The sequence below is a fragment of the Myotis myotis genome, unplaced genomic scaffold (genome assembly GCF_014108235.1).
Source record: "Myotis myotis isolate mMyoMyo1 unplaced genomic scaffold, mMyoMyo1.p scaffold_m19_p_7, whole genome shotgun sequence".
NCBI classification, from domain to species: Eukaryota; Metazoa; Chordata; class Mammalia; order Chiroptera; family Vespertilionidae; genus Myotis; species Myotis myotis.
The window spans coordinates 73,540,791-73,568,030 of NW_023416379.1; the positions used below are offsets into that span (position 1 = coordinate 73,540,791).

Below are 27,240 nucleotides of genomic sequence, written 5' to 3' on the forward strand. Positions count from 1 at the left end.
GGGAATCAGTACATGAGTGTATTTCCTTGATATAAAAAAGGAAAGGAAAGCATTAAAATAATGTTAAATGAACAGAATATAAGACACCAGTAGGCCTCCAGAAGGGTTGGAGTTATGCAATGATTAGGAAAAATCAGATGGAACTCTGCCTGTGTTCAAGCTGGAAACGAAGAGAAAGACGACGCTGCATGAAGGAAGAGCGGCTGCTGTTGCTAGGGGAGAAAAGAAAGAAAGAAAAGGCCTTCTATCACCAACTCGTCCTCAGAACAGAACTCCAGCAGCCACTTAGTTCCACAAAGAAGCAAGAGAAAGACATCATCCTAAGCCACCCATCCCATCCCAAACCATCCCTCAGGTTTTACCTGCAGGACCTGCCGGCTGACAAGTTAAATACATCTCAGAGGTCGCTAAGCCAAAAGGCAAAGTTCTCTCAATGGTTTACAATGCTTGGAACTCCTCTCTGGCATTATTTACACATCATCAACATCATTATGAACTAAAATATAAATAAACAAACTGAAAAAAGTATAATTATTTTGATGATTAACATTCCTTAAGACTGGCTATTTGAAGTCACAATCATAAATATACACTTTCTAGGGATTATTTCTATACAAAGGTGATCCTCACTCTAAGGGCAGTCCAGTCCAGGGGAAAGGCTTTCCCTTCGCTCTGTTCCATGTTCTATGAAGACAGCCCCAAGAGGAACAGAAAGAACCGAATGTCCTACCCCAGGCCCACCAAAGCCAGTCTTCATTCTCTGCATCTCAGAAGTCTGCCTTCACTGTTCCACTGGGATATTGGGAAGCTCTGCATTCATAATACCTGAAGAGCTTTCAACTCTATTTAGTAGGGACACAAAGAAGTATTATTGTGATGCTGCTTTTGGCTCTTTCCTTCATCTGCTATGCTCACAAGTTGTTGTGGGTACTGGGAGCATGTGACATTGAGGGTTTAATTTAAGAAGGCTGTTTGTGCCCTAACTGGTTTGGCTCAGTGGATAGAGCATCGGCCTGTGGACTGAAAGGTCCCAGGTTCAATTCCAGTCAAGGGCATGTACCTTAGGTTGCGGGCACATCCCCAGTAGGAGGTGTGCAGGAGGCAGCTGATCGATGTTTCTCTTTCATCGATGTTTCTAACTTTCTATCCCTCTCCCTTTCTCTCTGTGGAAAATCAATAAAATATATTAAAAAAAAAAAAAAAAAAGAAGGCTGTTTGTTTTACAAAAAATGAATAAATAAATAAATAATAGGAAGATATCTAGATATAACTTGTGCCTGAGATGATAGCTACATTAGTATTAGTGAGGTAAACACTATGTTTTTTAAAGGGGCAAGTCCATAAATAAAATATAAAAGAAAAATAAAAGCAGAGTAAAACAAAGTAATATATAAATGAACAGGCATAGTGCATTCAGTGGCATGGTCAAGTAGTTAGATTCTGTACCCATTTCTGTACCCATCCCCAGAAACAGTGAAAGGCCCAGTCTGAAACAGCCAATAAACCTCCATAACTTTTCTTCCCCGACCTGTTAAATTAAATTGTTCCTATCTCGAGCATAAATCCACTCTTGGATTTTGGTTTACACCGATCGTAGAACATTACATGAGTTACTGTTGAACATGAAAACATACAGTGCGATAAAAAAAAAAAAAAAAATTAAAAACGAAACAGGTACCAGAGAAGAAAAGCAGCAAAGGGTATAGAAAAGCCATGAACTAGACAATGAGCCCTTCAACCATGAAGCTGTGTGAATAGAATGTTTTCCTTAGAGGCATAACACATATTACATTGGGAAAACGACTTAGGGTATATGTAATATATTTGGTTTCTATTTCTGCCAAGAACTGTCTGCTAAAATAAAACATCTTAGTAAAATTACACTTAATGCTTTAATTTCCTACATTAATGTAAACCTCTAATTTCACACCTGTGTTTGCATATTCCTCTTGATGGGCCCTGTCACCTTAAATGTCAGCATCGATTCCACTTCATTGCAGCACTAGGTAAGGTCTAGCTGGGAAAGAAATCTGCTCATATAGTTCGTTAACATGCTCTGTGATTTGCACATTTCAAAAAGCCTAGAGGTCTGACTTTGGGGTTCCAGTTCTATCACTTAACTCTGCGGAGGTCACTTAACCAGCCTGAGCTTCAGTTTCTCATGGAGCTGTTGTGAGGATTAAATTATAGAGTCCATGTGAAGCAGTTAGCTAAGTGTGTGATACTCAGTAAATAGAAAACAAATGCTAGCTACTAGGGACTAACTTCTCTCCTCTGTCTCCATATATCACAGGGCAGACCAAAACCTTAATAGGTCCACTGCTCACTGAGTATTCAACAAGCATTCCTTCCTTGGTGAATGAGAACCCCAAGCAAGTTCCGACACAGTTCTCTAGATTTTCTAACATGCATGCAGAGGCCTTGCTCCCTGGATCAACTGAAAAGAGCTAGAAAATATCTGGCTATTGGGCTCCAATACAGGTGACAGAAGGATTCTCTTGCCCAAAAGCATTATGGGACACTGGAATTGGAAGAGCACACTTTAACCAGAGATAACAGGAAAAAAATCCAGACAGTTGGCAGGACTCAATGGCTCAAGTATGGCACCAGGAGTCTGAGAGTCAAAGAGATCAGCAACCAGTGGCAGGTAGAGAATAAATGGAAGAAATTCAGAACAAGAATTTTAATTGCTCTGTCTGTATGCCTTCAGAGAAGTGGGCAGTAGCAGGATGGATAGGCTGACAGGGTCTGGGCTAATTGCCTAACTGTTGTTATTGCAACTACTTCTTCCTGCCGTTGGTAAATCAGATTTAGCCACTCAATACTGAGAACACAAAATGATTTTCTTTGCAACTCCATTAGCCCTCCATATCCCTGTTTCTCATTCTCATTCACAAGTCCTAGGAAAAGGCAGTCTGACCGAGGCTCTAAACTAGTCCATGACATGGCTTCAGCTAAAAAGGATTACATTTTCAGGGAGCTTGAGGGGAACAGGAAAAGGTTAGGAAGGTTACAGAATGAAAAAATAATGTATACATTAAAAAACTCAGTATCTTTTTTTGGAACACCTTCAGAAAACATCCCACTTTACAATGTAAATGTTTAACTACAGAGAATAGGAGAACACTAACAATGCTATTTAGTGAAATTAATTTCACCATTTTAGGATCTAAACAGTAACATGTATGTTATTATAAGACAATTAGGAAATAGCTGAATCTGTGGGAAACTTCAGCTAATTCAGTCATACATTTTTTCCAAGGGCAAAGTCATAGGCATGGAGTCATCAACAATGAGAATACAAGGATTCTATATTCAAAGCTGCATGAAAACTTTAAAAGAGAGAAATGACTTTACAAGTTATTTCAAAAAATTTTGCATATGTTAATTTTAGCCTTCAAGGGTAATTCAGCTTGAAGTTTCACATTTAGCTAGGTTTAAACTATCTTATAATGAGCAGAATCTAATTTTGTAGCTTGATAAGGAAAACCCAAAGTCTGTGAACTTCTAAAATATTGCCAGTAAAGACCATCTGCCATGGTGTATTTTTACAACTATATGCATAAATGGTTAGGCCTCAATTAACTAGAAAATTCAGTGAAACTTTTCCTCATTCTCTAAATATAATACCATAGCTACCCATCAAACACATATAATACAAGGTTGGCTTCCATAAGTATTTCATTTGAAAACACACTGTGAGAGTAAAAGTATTATAGTATTTGTAGAGTCTGCTTATAGAAAGAAACCCCCACGTTAATGCCTTCTAATTTGGAAAGAAATTAAAGGTATATAATTGTAACAGAAACACATAAAGAACTCTGTTTAAGTCATAAATTTCCCTATGTAAAATACAAAACAAATTGAAATTTGCTAACTAGCATAATCCCAAAAATTCAACTCAATAGAAAAAGCTCATTTCATATTTCATATTTTATATATATACTAGAGGCCCAGTGCACAAAAATTTGTGCACTCGGGGGGGAGGGAGGGTCCCTCAACCCGGCCTGTGCCCTTTCCCAGTCTGGGACCCCTCAGGGGATGACCACCTGCTGGCTTAGGCCCCCTCTCTGGGGGATTGGGCCTAAGATGGCAATCAGACATCCCTCTGGCAGCCCAGCAGCCCTCAAGGGATGTCCACTTGCCAGCGGGGAGCAGGCCTAAACTGCAGTCGGACATCCTTAGCGCTGCTGAGGAGGCAGGAGAGGCTCCCACCACCACTGCTACACTGGCAGCCGTCAACCTGGCTTGTGGCTGAGCAGAGCTCCTCCCATGTGAGAGCGCCCTGACCACCAGAGGGCAACTTCTGCATTGAGCATCTGCCCCCTCGTGGTCAGTGTGTGTCATAGTGACCAATCATTCCCAGTCCTTCTGCTGTTAGGGTCAGTTTGCATATTACCCTTTTACTATATAGGATAGAGGCCTGGTGCACGGGTGGGGGCCAGCTGGTTTGCCCTAAAGGGTGTCCCGGATCAGGGAGGGGGTCCCACTGGGGTGCCTGGCCAGCCTGGATGAGGGGATGATGGCTGTTTGCAGCTGGTCACACCCCCTTCAGGGTGGGGTTCCCCACTGGGGTGCCTGGCCAGTCTGGGTGAGGGGCTGAGGGCCGTTTTCAGGCTGGCAGGTGATTGAAGCTCCCAACCTCTCTTTTTTTTCTTTTTTTTTTATTCTGGGATTTATTTACCTTCTATGGCTGTCACTGGAGCGGAGAGCCAGCTTTAGCTCTGAAGCTCGGCTCCAGCTCTGAGACCTCGGCTGCTGAAAGCAGGTATCTGGGTTTGTTTGGCTTCTATAATTGAAACACTGTTGCAACTCCAGCTCTGAGGCCCGGCTGGCTGAAAGCAGGTACCTGGGGTTTGTTTAGCTTCTATAATAGCAACATTGTTGCATCCGGAGCTCAGAGCTGGGCAACAGCAGGCAGGGAACCTTGGCTTCCTCCATCACTGGAGCAAGCAAGCCTCCTGTTCGCTTCAGCTGCCTGGCTGCCAGCCGCCATCTTGGTTGGCAGTTAATTTGCATATCGCCCTGATTAGCCAATGGGAAGCATGTTGGAGGTACAGTTAATTACCATGTTTATCTATTATTAGATAGGATATCCTATATAAGAGAAACATGCAAACTAGCCATCCCTCCACTATGCTCAAGCCACGCCACCAACCATGCCCCCAGCCAATCAGAGTGACTATGCAAATTAACCCGACAAAGATGGCAGTTAATTTGCATACGCTGGTGTCAGGCACCCCAGGAGGCGACTGTGGCCGCGGCCGCGGGCTCCCAGGACCTTCGCTGGCCCGGAAGTGAGGCCATAGCCACACCCTCAGGCTCCCGGGACCTTGCCGGTGGAGAGCAGAGCAGGAGAGGAGCGAGTGGAGAGCAGGAGGTTTGGAGAACTTGGCAGAGCAGGAGACCGCTGGACATAGAGCAGAGCGAGAGAGAGGGCGGCTTGGAGGGCGCGGCTCCCTCTGTTACCCCAGCTTCCTCATCACAGCTGTGGAAACTGACAGCAGGGAGGAGGAAATCCCACCCCCATAGAACCAGCCAGAATCAGCCTTTGGTCAGACAGATCTCAGGGGCCTGACAGCCAGGACTCTCATTCACCTGCATCTCAGACCGTGACAGTAGAGAGGTGGGACTATGTCTAAAGAACAACTGTTGATACAACGTAGCTCTGCAGCTGAAAGATGCCAGCGTTATCGACAGAAAATGTCTAAAGACCAACGTGCCTTTGAAGCTGAAAGAAGGCAGTGGCGACAACAGAATATGTCTAGAGAACAGTCATCAACAAGTACTACCAATACTGGTAGGAACTGCCTTCTCAGTGAAAATGGAGTACATGAGGATGCAATTCTCGAACATAGTTGTGGTGGAATGACTGTTAGATGTTAATTTTGCCTATCACTAAATTTCTCTGATGAAAAACCATTCGATGGGAAATTTACTCGATGTTGTAGCAAAGGGAAAGTCTGTCCAAATGATATACATTTTCCAGATTACCCGGCATATTTAAAAAGATTAATGACAAATGAAGATTCTGACAGTAAACGTTTCATGGAAAATATTCGTTCCATAAATAGTTCTTTTGCTTTTGCTTCCATGGGTGCTAATATTGCATCGCCATCAAGATATGGGCCATACTGTTTTAGAATACACGGACAAGTTTATCACCGTACTGAAACTTAACATCCTTTGGATGGTGTTTCTCGGAAGTTTGCTTAACTCTATATTTTGGATACAGCCGAAGCTACAAGTAAAAGTTTAGTAATGCCAGAAAACCAGGGCTGCTCAGAAAGACTCATGATCAACATCAACAACCTCATGCATGAAATAAGTGAATTAACAAAATCATACAAGATGCTACATGAAGTAGAAAAGGAAGCCCAATCTGAAGCAGCAGCAAAAGGCATTGCTCCCACAGAAGTAACAATGGAGATTAAATATAATCGTAACAGTGATCCGGGTAGATATAATTCTCCCCGTGTAACCGAGGTTGCTGTCATATTCAGAAACGAAGATGGAGAACCTCCTTTTGAAAGGGACTTGCTCATTCATTGTAAACCAGATCCTAATAATACAAGTGCCACTAAAATGAAACAAATCAGTATCCTGTTTCCTACATTAGATGCAATGACATATCCTATTCTTTTTTCCACATGGTGAAAAAGGCTGGGGAACACATATTGCATTAAGACTCAGAGACAGCAGTGTAATCGACAATAATACTAGACAAAATGTAAGGACACGAGTCACACAAATGCAGTATTATGGATTTCATCTCTCTGTGCGGGACACGTTTAATCCTATTTTAAATGCAGGAAAATTAACTCAACAGTTTATTGTGGATTCATATTCAAAAATGGAGGCCAATCGGATAAATTTCATCAAAGCAAACCAATCTAAGTTGAGAGTTGAAAAATATAGTGGTTTGATGGATTATCTCAAATCTAGATCTGAAAATGACAATGTGCCGATTGGTAAAATGATAATACTTCCATTATCTTCTGAGGGTAGTCCCAGAAATATGCAGCAGTGATATCAGGATGCTATGGCAATTGTAACGAAGTATGGCAAGCCCGATTTATTCATAACCATGACATGCAACCCCAAATGGGCAGATATTGCAAACAATTTACAATGCTGGCAAAAAGTTGAAAACAGACCTGACTTGGTAGCCAGAGTTTTTAATATGAAGTTGAATGCTCTTTTAAATGATATCTGTAAATTCCATTTATTTGGCAAAGTAATAGCTAAAATTCATGTCATTGAATTTCAGAAACGTGGACTGTCTCACTCCAGCTTCATGGGTCAACGCTCAACCACTGAGCCACACCAGCCAGACAAGGCAAATCTTTTTAACTGACTGTGATAGGCAGTTAGATACACATGAGCAGATCAAGGATAAAAGGCTAGGTACATAAGTTCACCAGGGCAGAAAGCCCCAGGTTCCTAGCAACTGGCAAAACTAGGAAAACAAGAACCTCGCCCCCAGGGTAACTCTCCCTCCCCTGGCATATCCCTGGTCATGCAGTTCACACCCTCCCCTGACCTTTCCTTCCTTGACATGTCCCTAGTTATGGGGATTAGACCCCCTTAGAGGGGGATCGAACAAGGGGACCTGAGAATAGTCCTTAGGCATTAACCCCGAGGGATAACAGGCCCCCAAAAGGCAACAAAACCAGACAAGTGAGGCTATGGTTGGCATCAGAATCAGCTGCATTGACCCTGGCACTGACCAATCAGTTGAGACCACAGCCCTAAAAAAAAAAAAAAAAACACACCTGGAAGGTTGATGAATATTCTATTGAGATCCTTCCCTGGGGCCTCCCCTGAAATCTCTAACCTTAAAAGCACTTAGGACAAAAGAATATATATGCATAGCCCATGGACAAAGACATTAATATGGTGAAGGCCTAGGAGGGACTAGGGAAGGGGTGGAGGGAGGCAATGGGGGGTAAAATGGGGGACATCTGTAATAGAGTCAACAATAAAAAATAAATGAATAAATAAATATTACCTCTTAAAAAAAAAGCCCTTAGGACAGAGGTTCCACACTCTCCCTCTTGGGAGAAAGACAAGAAGCACGCCTATCCTTTCTGGTCCCTCTCCTCTTTTCCCGCAGGCACCCTACCTTTACCCGCTCTCTCCTGAGCTCCAAGGGCCCTTCTTTTGTCTTTGCAATTTGTTTTCTGAGCCCCTTTCTTCTACTGCTCATTTCTACCTCTGTGACTTTCTAAATAAACTTTCTTTTATAGTGTGAGTCTGGGTTCTGAATTCTTTCTTAGCCAGAACTCAAGAACCAAGATTGCTGAGCCAAGATCCAATCTGACTCCACTAACACCTGGTGCCATTTCTGCTACTGCCAACAGGACTACTATTTTCTCCAGAAATTAATTCAAACATTTACTCAACACTCAGAGAGCACCATGCTTAGCACTGTTAAGCAATCCAAATCAAACTGGGCTACTTCACATCCTTGGAACATACAGTGATTTACACTCTAGAAATAAACTTGACCCTTCATCTGATTATTAATTCTTTCCTCCTCAGTGCCTTTTAAGTCTGAAATTTGCACCAAGAGTGTTAAGAGTGTATGTCTTACCATCCACTTCACTCTTGTCCAGACCCCCCTTTCCACTCTTGTCAAAGTCGATGGCTTGTCTGAAGTTCTATGAAAAGCTTCTAGGCTTATCCCACATGTTTGTTCTCTAGTTTATTACACTTTTACATCTATAGGTCCTGTCCCAACTATATCATCAGACTCCCCTAATGCCTGAAATTAAAAGGAGAGATTAAAGGTACACATATTTCATTTTGCAGGCACCACATTAAAATCACTTTGCAGCTTATTAACAGGCTTGTAATATATAAACATATCCCAGAGGATAGGTAGATATAAAGAGAGTAATGTATATCAGATGAATGTCATTTTCACTTTTTTATTGGTTTGAGAGAGAGAGAGGAAGGAGCAGGAGAGAGGTAGAGAGAAACATCGATGACAGAAACATCGATTGGCTTCCTCCTGCCTATCCCCTACTGGAGACTGGTTCGGCAACTGGAGCAAGTGCCCTGACCAGGAATGGAGTTACCTCTCGGTGCATGGAAAGACATTCAACTCACGAAGTCACACAGGCCAGGGCGGCATTTTCATGTTTTAAGTCATGATCACAATGATGCATGCACATTCAGAAGAGCTACAACCCAAACTAGGTCAACTAACCATGAAAACAATACAGGGTGGGGCAAAAGCAGGTTTACAGTTGTGAGTATTCAAAACACAGAGTTTATTCTTGTATTACTATTTATTAACTATTGTTTCTTTTCCATACAAACACCTGTAAACCTACTTTTACCCAAACCTGTACAATAAGGGCCAAAATTATCAGAAAGGCATTGCTAACTTAAGGTCAACTTACAAATATCTAAGAAATAATGACACCAGTAAACATCAAAAACTACTTTAGCCCTAACCGGTTTGCTCACTGGATAGAGTGTCGGCCAGGTTCAATTCCAGTCAAAGGCATGTACCTTGGTTGCAGGCACATCCCCAGTGGGGGGTGTGCAGGAGGCAGCTGATCAATGTTTCTCTCTCATCAATGTTTCTAACTCTCTATCCCTCTCCCTTCCTCTCTGTAAAAAATCAATAAAATATATTAATTAAAAAAAAACTACTTTAAAAGTCTACAGACGTAAAACTATTAAAATCAATGTAAAATCAATGTTCCAATGTTAACTGGAAAAAGGCATCCAAAGGTTCCTAATAAATTCATATAACTGACATTTTCAATTACAAAAGACAAACTAATTCATGTTCACTAAAAAGAAGTTACCAGCCGAAACCGGTTTGGCTGAGTGGATGGAGCGTTAGCCTGCGGACTGAAGGGTCCCGGGTTCGATTCCGGTCAAGGACATGTACCTGGGTTGCGGGCACATCCCCAGTAGGAGATGTGCGGGAGGCAGCTGATCGATGTTTCTCTCTCATCGATGTTTCTGGCTCTCTATCTCTCTCCCTTCCTCTCTGTAAAAAATCAATAAAATATATTTAAAAAAAAAAAAAGAAAGAAGTTACCAGCCAAAAATGGCATGAAATAATTTCTAAGACAGAAGAAATTAAGATTTCAAACTACAAGGGACAAGAAACAAATTTTAAATGTCAGGTTCAGGATAAGGAAAACTATTTTAAACTAAGCAAAAATAAGTAATTCAGAGTTTCACATGTACTTGTTTTCACTGAGCAGGGCGATTAAAGGTTACCAGCCGCACTTGCCTTCACTCAAAACCCTTAGTTCCTGAACATATTTATCAACTGAACAGCACTACTTCTCTTGAATATGCAGCAGAGTTTTCATCTGTGACACACAGAATCCTCTCCACATCTTTTAGGATGCTCACCTTCATTGTCCCTGCCAATCTTACTATTCTAACGAAAACATCCTGCTATTAGCTCCACCAGTATTTCAAATCCATTTTTAAAAAAATGTTTTTTTGACTGTCCTGAGAAGGTTTGAAAACACTGAGTGAGGTAAATTATAAGCTGCTGTCAAGTCTGTGAACTGCAACAGCACAGAGACCTCTTGTCTGACAGCTGCCAAAGCCTGACCTTTCCCTACCTGGTCAACTGAAGAAGCGCTAATATGATCTGTTTCACCTTACCCATCCGCCTGTCATGTGACACAAGGGCAAGTCAATCAACTCAGCAAGGAGAGCTCCGGAATGGTCCCCACAGAGAGCAACATTTATTCACTTCTAAACCTTCCTAGAAATTTCAGATTTAAAATGCAAGCTATTTCCACCTAAGTTTCAGAGAACTGCCAGAGCCCAAAATAGAACACAAGTGCCCCAAGATCCAATAACTGGCCCCATTCACCTCCTCTACATTTTTATGAAACAAAATTATATCAGCCATGGCAAGCTGAACTAAAACAAAATTTGAGGGGGAAAAACTACAAAGAAATTAATTCTCCCTTTTCCTGTACATATTTCTCCATCAAAGCAAACACAATGCAATTTAGTTAAACCCATGCATTTCCTCCTAAAGTAAAAACATTTATTGTACAGAAGTAAATCAACATAAGTCATTGCAGTTTTAATGAAATTGAAATGATAGAGAAATGCACACACACACTTGAATTCCAGGTACACTCTAATATGTGTGCCAGCAACCCAGCTCCCATGACATGGAGACCAGGATGGCCCCATGGCCCTCCATTCCCCACTGTGTCCTTCCCTCTAGACCCGTGGTCGGCAAACTGCAGCTCGAGAGCCACATGCAGCTCTTTGGCCCCTTGAGTGGGGCTCTTCCTAAGCCTTAGGAGTACCCTAATTAAGTTAATAACAATATACCTACCTATATAGTTTAAGTTTAAAAAATTTGGCTCTCAAAAGAAATTTCAATCATTGTACTGTTGATATTTGGCTCTGTTGACTAATGAGTTTGCCAACCACTGCTCTAGACTTAGGCAGCAGGGCCTATGCACATCAGAGACGAGCTTATGGGACAAATGCTAATAACTTTTCCCTAACCCTTGTTTTGTCCTGAGTCTAAAATATGGGTCCTGAATCTAAAAACATCACTGACACCTGTTGTAGCACAACAGTTTTCAAATGCAATCCTAATATTCTAATCGAAGTGAAGAAAATGTGCGTGTTCCTATTAATGAAATGGTGAAAGTTGGGGAATGGGAAGAGCTACGGAGCCAAGGGGCAAGCCCATGAACAGCACCTGAATTCAAGTTCCTTCATTACCAGACACCAAGGGAGAGCGCCAGAGGAAGAGGGAAAAGGTTTCTCCCAGAGAAGGAAAAGAGGGAGAAAATGGGAGGTATCTGTAATACTATCAACAATAAAAAATATACTTAAAAAAAAAAGAAAAGAAAAGGTTTCTCCCAGGAAAGTGATTAAATCTATCACAGGAATGATTTTTATGCCAGGCCCCCTGCAATGATTTCTCACTCTCTAACTTCCATGAACCCCACCAGCTACAAACACTTGATCAAGTTTTATATTCTCAAGTGTTTACTGCAAAAACAAAAGGCATGATGTTTTTCACGCTCTGCACACCTCTAGTTCTGATAAACCCCCGAAGAGGACTACCTGTATCCTATCCCCCCGCACTGAGAATCTCTGAACCAGAAAAACCAAAACAGTCACCCAAGAAGCCAAAATTAGTGTTCCTTTTAGAAACTGTATAGGACACCGCCCACCCTGTTGACCTACGAATGTGGATATTTTCTCCTCAATCTCTGAATTTTATCCATATCTCTACACCTAACTTTAATGTAAGTTTATTATAATGCATCTCAAATGACCTGCAGAATGAAACACAAGAGAAAGAAAATAAGAAAGGAAAAAAGAGAAAATTATAGCATGCAGGCTAGCAACCAGAGTAATATGAAAAACCATCGTGACAACCAACACACTAGATAAAAGTACAGTAGTCCCCCCTTTTCCAGTTTTGCTTCCCATGGTTTTTAGTTAGCCACGGTCAATTATTGTCCAAATATATTAAATGGAAAATTCCAGAAATAAACAATTCATAAGTTTTCAATTGTGAGCCATTCTGAGTAGTATGATGAAATGTCATACCATCCTGCTCCATCCCACCCATGATGTGAATTATCCCTCTGTCCATGTATCCATGTTGCATGCACTACCCACCGTTAGTCGCTTAGTGGCCCTCTTGGTTATCAGATCAACTATTATGGTATCACAGTGCTTGTGTTCAAGTAGCCCTTATTCTACTTAACAATGGTCCCAAAGCACAAACGGTGGCACTTCAGGTATTTACCACCAGTCAATTATTGTCTCATACCCTTGCCTGTGTACAATAAAGCCCAATTTTCCAATCTACTTTTCAGCATCTCAATCTTAAACAAAAACAAATAGTAAAGGATCATCATACATTCAAGATGACAGACTGTCTAAAACAGATGAACTAAATAAAGAAATGAGAGGCAGACAATGAAAGGAGCAGAAAAATAAAGGGGGGGAAATGCATGGGGTTTGGGGGAGGTGGTCCTGGGCTTGACACTTTTCTGTGCCTGGATAAATGTAATTTAGAAACCTCCTGGGGCTCTTACGGAAAGTGAGATAAACTGTGAAAGTGCCTCCTGAGCACATAATAGACACTAAATGTCTACCAAATGTTTGTTTACTGCCCTTCATGCAATCTCTTTTTTCCAACTCAATAACCCACACTGACTCTTACATCTTCCACTTCTCAGATAGGACAATGTCTTTTATCTACTCCAACTTCTATTTTTTTACTTTATTTTGGCTTCAAGTCACCCATTCTAACACCCAAGTAGAGTCTCAACCAGTCCTACTACCACCTGATTGTTCTAAGTCTTCCAAAGCAGAATTATTGGACTACAGAGCCATCTACAGGACACATATTCTATTTCCACCCACAATGGGTATCCCTGCTAAATATGTCCCAGACACTTCTTTCTTTTTTTTTTTTTTATTTTTAATTTAAGTTGACTTATCCTATCTAATAAAAGAGAAACACGGTAATTAGCGTACGTCCGCTACCCTTCCCATTGGCTAATCAGGGCAATAAGCAAATTAACTGCCAGCCAAGATGGCGGCCGGGAGCCAGACAGCTTGAAGCTAACATGAGGTTTGCTTGCTTCAGTGACAGAGGCTTGCAACGTTCCCCGCCTGCCTTGCCGGCCTCTGAGTTGCAGTTTGAAACATTGTTACAAATATAGAAGCTAAACAAAACCCCAGAAACCTGCTTTCAGCCCACCAGAATCTCAGAGCTGGAGTTGATACAGTGTTTTGATTATAGAACCCAAACAAACCAGATACCTGCTTTCAGCAGCAGAGGCCTCAGAGCTGGAGCCAGAGCTAAAGGTAGCCCAGAATAAAAAAAGAAAAGAAAAAAGGAGCAGTTGGGAGCCTAGTCACCCACCAGCCTGAAAACAGCCCTCAGCCCCTTACCCAGACTGGCCAGGCACCCCAGTGGGGACCCCCACCCTGAAGGGTGTGTGACCAGCTGCAAACAGCCATCATCCCCTCATCCAGGCTGGCCAGGCACCCCAGTGGGGACCCCCACCCTAATCCAGGACACCCTTCAGGGCAAACCAGCCGGCCACCACCAGTGCCCCAGGCCTCTATTCTATATAGTAAAAGGGTAATATGCCTCCCAGCACCGGGATCAGCGGAGCTGTGAGGCCTCCCGGCACCGGGATCAGCGTGACAGGGGGCAGCGCCCAAACCCCCTGATTGCCCTGCGGCTCTGTGTGTGACAGGGGGCGGGGCCACAACCTCCCTATCCGCCCTGCTCTGTTCATGACAAGGGAAGGCGCCCCAACCCCCTGATCAGCCCTGCTCTGTGCCTGAGAGGGGGGAGCTCCCCAACCCCCTGATCGCCCTGTGGCTCTGTGTGTGACAGGGGGTGGCGCCCCAACCCCCCCCCCATGGGCCCTGCTCTGTGTGTGACAGGATAGAGCCATAACCTCCCCATCGGCCCTGCCCTGAGTGTGACAGTGGCGGCGCCCCAACCCCCTGATCGGCCCTGCTCTGTGTGTGACAGGGTGCGGCGCCCCAACCCCCCCACCCCCCACAGGCCCTGCTCTGTGTGTGATGGGGTAGAGCCATAACCTCCCCATCGGCCCTGCCCTGAGTGTGACAGTGGCGGTGCCCCAACCCCTTGATCGGCCCTGCTCTGTGGGTGATAGAGGGCGGTGCCCCAACCCCCTGATCCGCCCTGCTGTGTGTGTGACAGGGGGTGGTGCCCCAACTCTCCTATTGGCCCTACTCTGTGAGTGACGGGGGGAGCTCCTCAACCCCCTGATCAGCCCTGCTCTGTGCGTGACAGGGGGGAGCTCCCCAACCCCCTGATGGGCCCTGCTCTGTGCGTGACGGGGGGGGGGAGCTCCCCAACCCCCTGATCGACCCTGCTGTGTGTGTGACAGGGTATGGAGCCCCAACCCCCCTGATGGGCCCTGCTCTGTGCGGTGGCGCCGCAACCTCCCCATCAACCCTGCCTTGAGTGTGACAGGGGGCAGTGCCCCAACCCCCCAATTGGCCCTACCCTGAGTGTGACTGAGGGTGGCATCGCAACCTCCCAATCCGCCCTGCTCTGTGCATGACAGGGGGCGGCGCCCCAATTCCCCCATCGGCCCTGCTCTGAGCCCGACCAGGGGCTGCACCTAGGGATTGGGCTTGCCCTCTGCCACCCGGGAGCAGGCCTAAGCCAGCAGGTCGTTATCTCCCGAGGGGTCCCAGACTGCGAGAGGGCACAGGCTGGGCTGAGGGACCCCCCTTCCCCCCCGAGTGCACAAATTTTTGTGCACCGGGCCTCTAGTAATATTATATTAGTTTCAGGTGTACAACATAGTGATTACACATTTGCACACCTTATGAAGTGGTCACCATAATTCCAGTAACCATCTGACACCATAAAGTTATTATAGTATTATTGGCTGTATGCCCTGTGCTGTACATTACATCCCTGTGACTTATTCTATAACTGGCAATTCGTATTTCTTAGTCCCCTTTCACCTTTTAGACCCATTCCCCCAACCCCCTGGAATGCCTACACTTAATTCTTCTTTTTCTTTCTTTATTGGTTAAGGTATTACATATGTGTCCTTATCACCCCATTGCTCCCTTAACCCGCCACTCATGCCCTTGCCCTCCTGGTGTCTATGTCCATTGGTTATGCTTATATGCATACATACAAGTCCTTTGGTTAATCTCTCCCCCTTACCTGCACCCTCCCCTACCTTCCCTCTGAGGTTTGACGATCTAATTGATGCTTCTGTCTCTGGATCTGTTTTTGTTCATCAGTTTATGTTGTTCATTATATTCCACAAATGAGTGAGATCATGTGATATTTATATTTCTCTGACTAGCTTATTTCTCTTAGCATAATGCTCTCCAGTTCCATCCATGCTGTGGCAAATGGTAAGAATTCCTTCTTTTTTATAGCACCGTAGTATTCCATTATGTAGATGTGCCACAGGTTTTTAATCCACTCATCTGCTGATGGGCACATAGGCTGTTTCCAAATCTTAGCTATGGTAAATTGTGCTGCTATGAATATAGGGGTGCGTATATCCTTTCTGATTGGTGTTCCTAATTTCTTGGGATATATTCCTAGCAGTGGGATCACTGGGTCAAATGGGAGTTCCATGTTTAGTTTTTTGAGTAAACTCCATACTGTTCCACAGTGGCTGCACCAGTCTGCATTCCCACCAGCAGAGACACTTCTTTCTTATATAATTACTATATGTATGTCATTCAGATTTGTCTGCAAAATTATTATTTAAAACTACTCAGAGATTTTACTAACAACTGACTTTTAAAATAAGTATTAACCCCTCTAAACTTCCTAGTTGGATATTATAAGTACTACCACTTCTCTGTTTTCTTTAATATATTAGCTTTAAATGTTTGGCCTAGAACAGCAGTTCTCAACCTGTGGGTCGCAACCCCTTTGGTGGTCGAACGACCCTTTCACAGGGGTCGCCTAAGACCATCCTGCATATCAGATATTTACATAACGATTCATAACAGTAGCAACACTGCAGTTATGAAGTAGCAACGAAAATAATTTTATGGTTGGGTCACAACATGAGGAACTGTATTTAAAGGGCCAGAAGGTTGAGAACCACTGGCCTATAAGATTTTGGTTAAAGACGAACTTCTAGAAATTGAACATTTTTGTGCTTTCATTAATCACATATTTAACAAAGCAACTAAATGTGAGGCTCTGGTACGAAGGAGCCCTTTTTCTTCTAGTCACTGAAAGGAAAAGTTTCACCATCATGCAAAACCAATAGCTATTCTCTCAGTCAGGTACTTAGGGATAAAACATAAAGAAAACAAACTCCACACGTCAATACTAGCACTTAAGGTGGGATGAATACTAGCACTTAGGGAGGGATGAGTGGTGCAAACAATTGGAATGACTACAAAAATATACTCACAGCCTCAAAATGCAAATGACTATCCTTTAAAAAATCTTGAATTTTGTCCCTGGGTAAAATACTGAATCGAAATCGAAGAAGATCCATTTCTTGTTGAATAAACCAGCGTCTAAGATCATCACTAAAATGAAGATAGGAAAATTACAAGTATAAATTATAAGTCCAATGGGTAGTTTAAAAATCCACTGATTATTAAATCCAAGAAGTTTCTATGAAACAGTATTCAAACATGACCAAGATGACAATAAACAGAAGTTAAAAGTGCTCTATTGTAGTATAAAGAGAGTAAGAATAACACACACCACAATCTTCCAGGAATGGGCTAAATGTGGGGAAAGAGGTGTAATGAACATACAATTAAAATAATTAAATACAGAATACTTTAAGCTTAGCTGCATTATTATCAAATAATATAAAAGAAAATAGTTCACTGCATCTAATGTAACCACAAAATAGTCAATTACATTAGAATATAGGATATTACTCCTGTCTAAAGTGATTTCATCCATGCCAAATAAACCCCAATTTTATAAAGGTAATTTACCTCTGAATAGATTATGATCAGATGAATTTCACAATGTAACCTTTGCTTACAGCTTTTTTGTTTATAATTTCACAAAATTTAATATGCACGGTATACTTCAATTTTTCAAAAGCCAACACACAAATACTGTATTAATTTGCAAGATGGATCCGTAATCAACATTATTGTTGTTACACAATAATGATGCTAATGAATGTACAGTATGATTTAGTTTTTTACCAAGGTGGTTTCACATTGTCAGCAATTCACTTACTGCATAAGTTGCATAAACTACATATGCTTTTTCACAAAAGAAAATCTCTAGGACGAAAACTGGTCAATAATTTCTAGTTGTTATCTTTGGATAGTAAACAACTTAATGTTCTCATTTGATAAGCCTATTAGTAAAAAGAAAAGGGAAAGAAACTTATAAGTATGTTCTTTTGCCAGAATTAATACAAGAAAAACACCACAAAGTTTAAAAGGCAACTAACTCCTTTCCCTCTGGGTGGCACTATTGACTTATAAGAAACCAAATACCAGAGGAAAATATCTTAATCTAATGGTCACTGATCCATACATCTCAACTTCTAAAAACCTGCATCGAATTCAGTGTGTACTTGATTCATTATTTCTTATAAATATTACCAGTATTTTTCGGGAGGGGGGGGGACAAAGTAACAAGAGTCTCTTTCTAATAAAATTTCCCTCAATTTCAAATCCCAAATGAAGAGTCTCTCCCATAAAGGTAAAACATGTTTCAACTGGCAAAGTGTTTTAGTAGGATTTTGGGGGGATATTGCATAGTAAACAACTTGTTTCCAACAATCTGCTGCAACTCTGCAGTGTTTAACTCATGAACCACTGGTTGTTTAACTCCAGAGTTCTTGCATCAACCCTTCTTAACTCCAACTTCTTGCATCAACCCTCAACTTCTTGCTTTTCAACACTGTGGCAAAATCTAGATTCTAAATTAATCTACAGCTATACTCTGCAGTCTATTGAAAATGCTGAAACCTGGGAATTAAACTCTGGAGTTAAACTCTGCAGTGTTTAACTCATGAACCACTGGTTGCTGATGATGTCCTGAGTTTTCCTATGTTCCGTACAATACATGTTAACTTTCCATGTACCAATGAATAACCCAAGACATCAAATATGACAGTGAGAATATAAATGTGTACTCACGACTGGCAATAAGCAAGGCGTAAAATAAAGTGAGAAATGTGATCTTTTCTTCGTGCGTCATATTCATCTTCTAAGTTTTCCTTAAAAGTAATGGTACATGAATAAAATGAATGCATTAGAATAGTAAGAGGTGTAAAGTAATACTGAGTCAGCATAAGCTAATGTAAAGTAAAAGTTTCATAAACACAAACTTCATAATATGGTTTGCAGGATAATGATCATTTTTCATAAGTTAGCAACCAGGTAAAACTGAGAACTGAACTCATCTCAGCAAAATCCCCTGGGTTTGAATGCTGCTATTTTCCTAACTTTCTTCGTTATCCATCCTATGCCTAGGGTACTCACCACTTCAACAACTTCTTGCATCAACCCTCAACTTCTTGCTTTTCAACACTGTGGCAAAATCTAGATTCTAAATTAATCTACAGCTATACTCTGCAGTCTATTGAAAATGCTGAAACCTGGGAATTTGGAATATTGAAAATTCACAGCCTCTAACCCCAGCTGGACCTTTACCAACACTAAGGAAACTTTATCCAAGTCCAAAATAGTAACAGCAAACATATCTTGTGCACTTACAAGGTACCAGGCACTATTCTAAGCATTTCTCATCTATCAACCCATTTAAACCTTTAAAAACCCCTATAAGGTAAACTCTGCTGTGTACCCCTATTACACAGAGAAGGAAAATGAGGCACAGGGAAGTTATATAACTTGTCCAAGGTCACAAAACTTTTAAGCAGCAGAGCTGGGATCTACACAGCCATCTCTGTTCTCATTTCTTAGAAAAGCTGTTTCAGCTCTTCTGTTGTGTCACAGCTGGTCCTCAGAGTCACCTGGGGGTTCACCCCATCGTGCCAACAGCAATCAAGGCTCAACTACAACAGGACAGTGCACACAGTCCACCCAGGGGTGCACCTAGAGAGCCCAGCTCAGGTGACTGCAGAGGCTGAGCCACTGGGCCCTACAGGACACTTACTACACAAAGCCACTCTACCAATTCCAGGGGACATAGCACAGGGAAACAAACACAGGGAGGCAGCAAAAATGTGGAGACAGGGAAACATGTCATAAATGAAGGAACAGAGGAAATTTCCAGAAAAATAATTAAATGAAATGGAAGCAAGCAAACTACTAGATACCAAGTTCAAAACAATGGTTATAAAGATGCTCAAGGACCTTGATAAGAGCTTCAAGGTACTTAGTGAGAATTTCAAGGAAATTAGTGAGAACATCAAAGACATGAAAAAGGACATTCAGAAATACACTAACTGAAATAAAGAATAATTTACAAGAAATCAACAGTCAAGTAGAGGATGCCAAGAATCAAATCAGCAATTTGGAATATGAGGAAGCAAAAAACACCCAATTAGAAGAGCAAAAAGAACCCCAAAATATGAAGATAGTGTGTAAGGGGCCTCTGGAACAATTTCAAATGTACCAACATTCACATCATGGGGATGCCAGAAGGAGAAGAGAGAAAGCAAGATATTGAAAACCTATTTGAAGAAATAATGACAGAAAACTTCCCCTACCTGGTGAAAGAAATAGACTTACAAGTCCAGGAAGCACAGAGAGTCCGAAACAAGAGGAACCCAAAAAGGTCCACACCAAGACACATCATAATTAAAATGCCAAGGCTTAAAGACAGAGAGAGAATCTTAAAAGCAGCAAAAGAAAAGCAGTTAGTTACCTACAATGGAGAGCCCATAGGACTGTCAGCTGATTTCTCAACAGAAACTTTGCAGGCCAGAAGGAAGTGGCAAGAAATATTCAAAGTGATAACCTACAATCAAGATTACTCTACCCAGCAAAGCTCTCATTTGGAACTGAAGGTCAGATAAAGAGCTTCACAGACAAGAAAAAGCTAAAGGAGTTCATCACCACCCAACCAGTATTATATGAAATGTTGAAGGGTATTCTGTAAGAAGAGGAAGAAGAAAAAAGAGATAAAAAATATGAACAATAAAATGGCAATAAATACATAGCTATAAACAATTGAATGTAAAAATCAAAATATCAAACAAGGAATCTAATGAACAAAATAAACTGATGAGTAAAAATAGAACCAGAGGCATGGAAACATGGAACACACTGACAAATCTCAGAGAGAAAGTGAGGTTGGGGCGGGGGGAATTAACCTAAGAAGATATGCATATATTTATTACCTATGGACACTGGACACAAACAATAGGGTGGTGAAGGCCTGGGGTGGGGTGGGAACTGGGTGGAGGGGGGTAACGGAGGGAAAAAATGGGACATCTGTAATACTCTCAACAATACAGATTTTTTTTAAAAGAAAAGCTGTTTCAGTCTTCACAAGTTGTCCCAAACTCCATACCACACCACCCTCACCCCCTTCTCTCTCACCTGATGACTTCACCTATTTTTAGAGAAAACAAAGGCCACCAGGCTGACTTCTTCAGCTCCAAGCCTCTGTGTCCACACTGTGTTGCCTTCCCTTCCTTCTCCGTGAACCAAGCGTCTCTCCATTCCCCTAAAAAATGCTAATCCGTACACCTAAACCTTGCAATCCCTCTGTTCCTGCCTCCTAAGGACCATGATGTATCAAATGCTTTCTCAGAGCATTTTCAAACTTCCCTCCTCTTCTTTATCGTCTAGAATCTTTCTGCTCAGTTTATAAATGTTTAACTACCTCCTGTCATATATGTATGTGTATATATACATACATGTATGTGTCTTCACTTGTCCCTATACTTCCTCCATATTCAGCTCTATTTCTCTCATCTTTTCAGCTGAACATCTTAAAAGAATGCATATACCATCTCCACCTCTCAACCTCCCTCATCCAGCCACTGTCATCATTCGGGCTTCTACCTCAATCTACGAAGAGTCCACCCAGTTGACAAATCAATGGATTCTGCATAACTCATCTTACATGATCTATCCAAAGCTTCTGAAACTGTTTGAATCTTGTTTTGAATCTTGGCTCCACCATTTACTCTCTCATGAGTTTGGACATGTTATTTTCCTTATCTGTAATTCAGTATCCTCAATTATAAAATATGGATAATAATAGTATCTACCTCATAAGACTGCTGTGTGGATTACATGGGTGAATATATGTATCATACACTTAGGACACATCCTGGGGCACAGTAAGCATTAATACAAATGCTTGCTGCAGTCATTCCTATAATATTACTATTAATGCCATTATCTTTATTATTGTAACCCCAACCTTCCTTAGCTGCTATGACACTGTCATCCTGACTGACCTCTTACCTCTCAGGAAGCTCTTTCCCATTCTCCTTCCCAAGCTCCTCCAATTCTACTTCAACTTAACTACTGGTATTCCTCACATCCTATCTTCCATCACCTTCTCTTCTCACTCAAATATTTTCCTCCAGAGATCTCACCTACTACTGATGATTGCAACCTTCATCTTAAATATATACTCCTACTCCAGCTGTCTCCTAAATCCAGACCTTTATGAATATTCAACTGTCCACCAGACATCTCCACAGGCACCTCAACTCATGTCTAGAACTAAACTCAACATCTTTCTTCTAAGTCTTGCTTCTCCTCCTGTATACACATCTCAAAATATCACCACTATCCACCTTATAGTCCTACCTAGAAACCTGGGTGTCATTCACAACTCTTCTCCTTGCAACCAGTCACTAAAATCTTTTGATTCTACCTTCTTCATATCTCTTCAATCAGTCTTCATTCCATTCAATTCCGCTCATCATTTCCAGGGTCCTAACAAGTTTTCCTCCTACCAGACATTTGCCTATCCATCTGCTAATGGCAGTCATCTTCCCAAAATAAAAATCTAATCGTATCCTTCAAGATGCAATTCAGCACTACCTCCTCTGGGAAGCCTTCCCAAACCACCCCACTCTGAACTGGGGGGTTATCTGTGCTACTGGAGTTCCTGGAGCACACATCCAAAAACAGCCATCATCACAGCATTCATCACTCTATATGCACAGGGTACATACGTCAGTGTTTGGAAACATCCAGCGGGTAGAAAACAGGAATGCTACTGGGCATCCTACAATGCACAGGACAGTCCCTGAAACAAAGAAATTAGCATTCCCAAAACATCAGCAGTCCCAAAGTTGAGAAAACCTGCTGTATTAGAATGATCTGACTACATGTCAATCACCCCCAGGAGACTGTAGGTATCTTCAGGCAGAGCCTATGCTATATTAATCTTTATGAAGGCCTTGTGCCTAATACAAGACCTTTTCCACAACTGAGGCTCAGTACATGAACATATAGAACTAAATGAACACTTATTCCCCCTTTTACTTACTCTGTAAGAAAACTTGAGCTTTCGAATCTCAGCTTCCAGCTTGCTCTGGTATGACTCATGTCCTTTCACATGGCTCACACCAATATTTTCAACTGCTTTTAGCACTAGAAAAAAAAATTTAATAAAAGAAAAGTATATAAATGCAAGATAATTTTTAAAAACTAAATTCAAGACATAAAATCTATGAATGGCAATTGAATAATTATTTGTTTATAAAAGATGACAAGTGAGAAGTTATTTTCTGCAAGTACATAATATAAATTATATCCTATATAATAAAAGCCTAATATGCAAATCAACTGAACAGCAGAAAAACCGGTGGAATGACCGGTCACTATGACACACACTGACCACCAGGGGGCAGACACTCAATGCAACAGCTGCCCCCTCCCCACAGGCCCCAGGCCAGCCAGGGCAGGTGCCAGCGGGGGTCCCCTGATTGCCCACAGATCGGCCTTGATCGCTAGCCAGGCCTAAGGACCCTACCTGTGCACAAATTTCGTGCACCAGGCCTCTAGTATGTTTATAAGAAGCTAACCACCATTCATGTGTAGAAAAGATCAAGGCCCCACAGCATAATTTAATACCAGGGTCTCAACCAGGGGGAAGAGAGGAATGGTTAACCACTGCTGTACTGAGCCACTGTGGTTGAGGAATGGAAAAGGGTATCCATATGGAGAAAAGACTAAGCACCCCTTGTTTGTACCCCTCATGTGGAACTGCCTGTTAGGTGGTCTACTTCTATTTTCTCAGCATATACTCATCAGAAAGATAGCCCTTCCTTTCTGATGAAGCAGAGAAGACACAATAGTGAAGAAGCAGGGCCCTCCAATCATCCAAACACTCTCTAAATAGATGTTACACCCTGTTTAAAAATTCCTACAGCCCCTTGTCAATCCTTTTTCAGATGAATTCTTCTTTCATCAATACAAAAAGAGGCTTTTTTTAATTCAAGAATTAAAAACTTCTCAAATGACTCCTGAACATAAACCCACATCCCTCGGGTACCTCTTTTTATGGCATACCAAAGCAAACTAATAATATCCCCCCTGCACCCCTCTTTGCTGCTCCTCTTCTGGCTACCTCCATCTCCACTAGCTTCAGCCACCACCACTACTAGAGCCCTTAACATACTAAACTATGATTATTATTTTGCATCTCTGCTTCCATGTACTAGAATACAATTTCATCAAAGATGAGAATTACAATATTCATCTCAAAATCCCTACCACCTGGAATAGAATGGACTCAATAAATATTAACTGTCCAGTAAATAAACGAATAGCAAACCCTCAATAAATATTTGTTAAATAATTGCTTAATAAAGGAAATATATTAGCACACTCATCCTCACAAAGTATAAGTGAGATCCTCAAGAATACGTAAATTCTAATTCAAATATCACTCACACTTAACTCTATCGAAAGCAAAGTTTTCAAACTCTATCAAAGATATGTTTTCAGTAGGTGGCTGCAGGTAAAACTGAAGGCTGTGAGGGTAAGCATTCCTCTGATCGGCTGCCAACTTCAGTCTCCTCTTTGAAAATTCCATCTTGTTACCCTTATCAGGAAGCACCTAGGAAGGTTGAAATGATGGAAAGTGGAGTTGAAAACAACCAACCAAAAACATAAACAAAAATAACAATACGTCTGCACGCACAGAAAAAAAAAAAAAGAAAAAAAAACCCAGTGAAGTTCAAGGGCATACACCAAAGGTTAACAGTGGCTATCCCTGGGCGATGTCTTTCTGTATTTCCCACATTTTCTACAATACACCTTGTAAATGGTTGAGGGTGGGGGCCGGGCTGCTAGAGAAGACGCAGGTGGTGATGCTGACTTCCAGCAACATGAGAGCCAGGTGCTGGTGCTGCTCACTGGAAGGCCGTGCACCTGATCTCCGCTGTCCCGCGTTTAGAGGAGGTTTCCTAAGGGGCTGCGATCCTGAGTTCCTTGGAAAGCGCGGGAGGTTCTAACTAGTAAGAAACTTACTGGACCGGATCCAATTACAGTACTTCCTTCCTATCTTAATGACCCCGGGAAACAGAACTGTGTTTGAATCCAGTCTTTCAGAGCTCCTTTTAGGGAGCATCCACACGTTCCCTATAAAAATCCTTCCCCCCACCACCACCAGCCTCCTCCGGCGAAGCTGTCCCTATTCGACTCACGGGCGCCTGAGTCTCAGCCCAATAAGCGACACCCGAGCCAGATCAATCCCTCCGCTCCCATCGCCCGCAAAGAGCTCTCCCTTCTGTCTCCACCTGCAAGTCTGAACACCAGACTGCCGTCGGTTCTAAAGCCACGGGAGCTGCTCTTACCTGCAACCACTCCGAAGCGAGGAGACGCCAACGCTGACAGCCGCTTTTCCCGGTGGCGGGAGATTTCACTTAGCAGGAAGCGGAAGTGACGGCCACAGGTCCCGCCCCGAAATGTCCCGCCTCCGCAGCACCGCCCTGTGCGGGCGGAGGGCGCCCACCTGGACGCCTGCTGGTGGCGGGAGTTGGTAGCTCTGGGCGGTGGACAGTGGGGTGCGGGATGCTGGCGGCACAGGTTTCCGCGGCCCGAGAGGGTGGCCTCGAGGACTCTGGGGACGCAGCGAAGATCCCAGGGGATGACAGTGTGGCGCTCTGACCCGCAGGGCTGGCCCCCCGACACTTTCGATCAGGGAGGTTACTGACTGCATTTATTGCACCTGGACCACTATGAGGAGCTCTAGTTCGGTTGCATTTTTTTAAGAATTTTGCATTTTTCAATTACAGTTTACATTCGATATTGACTTTTATCAGTTCCAGGTGTACAGAATCGTGGTTAGACAATCGTAGACTTTACAAAGTGTGCCCCTCCCCCTGCCCCCAGAAGCTCTGATTTTTCTTGTTTAATCTTTCAAGTGGTATTATTCCATTTTACGGATGAGAAGACTAGCTAAAAGATTATTGTTCGTTTGCCCATCTCTGTACAATGCGTTTTTTTTTCTGTGAGAAGGCAAGCCCCATCACGTTAGATTCTACCTTATTGTCCTAACTAGAAACCTGGGTGTCATTCACAACTCTTCTCCCTGCAACCAGTCACTAAAATCTTTTGATTCTACCTTCTTCATATCTCTTCAATCAGTCTTCATTCCATTCAATTCCGCTCATCATTTCCAGGGTCCTAACAAGTTTTCCTCCTACCAGACATTTGCCTATCCATCTGCTAATGGCAGTCATCTTCCCAAAATAAAAATCTAATCGTATCCTTCAAGATGCAATTCAGCACTACCTCCTCTGGGAAGCCTTCCCAAACCACCCCACTCTGAACTGGGGGGTTATCTGTGCTACTGGAGTTCCTGGAGCACACATCCAAAAACAGCCATCATCACAGCATTCATCACTCTATATGCACAGGGTACATACGTCAGTGTTTGGAAACATCCAGCGGGTAGAAAACAGGAATGCTACTGGGCATCCTACAATGCACAGGACAGTCCCTGAAACAAAGAAATTAGCATTCCCAAAACATCAGCAGTCCCAAAGTTGAGAAAACCTGCTATATTAGAATGACCTGACTACATGTCAATCACCCCCAGGAGACTGTAGGTATCTTCAGGCAGAGCCTATGCTATATTAATCTTTATGAAGGCCTTGTGCCTAATACAAGAACTTTTCCACAACTGAGACTCAGTACATGAATATATAGAACTAAATGACATTTGTTCCCCCTTTTACTTACTCTGTAAGAAGACTTGACCTTTCGAATGTCAGCTTCCGGCGTGTTCTGGTATGGCTCATGTCCTTTCACATGGCTCACACCAAGATTCTCAGCTGCTTTTAGCGCTAGAAAAAAAAAATTAATAAAAGAAAAATATATAAATGCCAGATAATTTTTAAAAACTAAATTTAAGACATAAAATCCAACAGCATGGATGGACCTGGAGAGCATTATGCTAAGCGAAATAAGCCAGTCAGAGAAAGATAAATACCACATGATCTCACTCATTTATGGAATATAATGAACAACATAAACTAATGAACAAAAACAGATCCAGAGAATCTTCGATCAGACCATCAAACCTCAGAGAGAAGGTAGAGGAAGGTGGGGGTAAGGGGAAGAGATCAACCAAGCATATAGGCCTAATCAATGGACACAGACAACAGGGGGGTGAGGGCATGAGTGGGGGTGGGGGGATAGGGGGTAACGTGGGGATAAGGACACATATGTAATAGCTTAATAAAAAAAATTTTTTAAAAAGACATAAAATCTGCCGAAACCGGTTTGGCTCAGTGGATAGAGCGTCGGCCTGCGGACTGAAGGGTCCCGGGTTCGATTCCGGTCAAG

General features: G+C 42.3%; 1 protein-coding gene across 2 annotated transcripts in view; it reads right to left on the reverse strand.

Moving 5' to 3' along the window:
• The window catches only part of PRIM2 (DNA primase subunit 2), a 286,500-nt gene that overhangs the window by 253,258 nt on the left and 6,002 nt on the right, over positions 1 to 27,240 (reverse strand). The window contains exons 2-6 of one of the 2 annotated variants that reach the window (XM_036317486.1): positions 26,635 to 26,738; positions 24,340 to 24,505; positions 22,931 to 23,034; positions 18,646 to 18,725; positions 16,935 to 17,055 (exon numbers count right to left, since the gene is read on the reverse strand). In XM_036317486.1, coding sequence (XP_036173379.1) covers positions 16,935 to 17,055; positions 18,646 to 18,725; positions 22,931 to 23,034; positions 24,340 to 24,505; positions 26,635 to 26,738 — 575 coding nt within the window. Of the gene's footprint in view, positions 1 to 16,934; positions 17,056 to 18,645; positions 18,726 to 22,930; positions 23,035 to 24,339; positions 24,506 to 25,244; positions 25,344 to 26,634; positions 26,739 to 27,240 lie in introns of those variants that run through there. The other variant, XM_036317488.1, reaches the window with a different exon arrangement.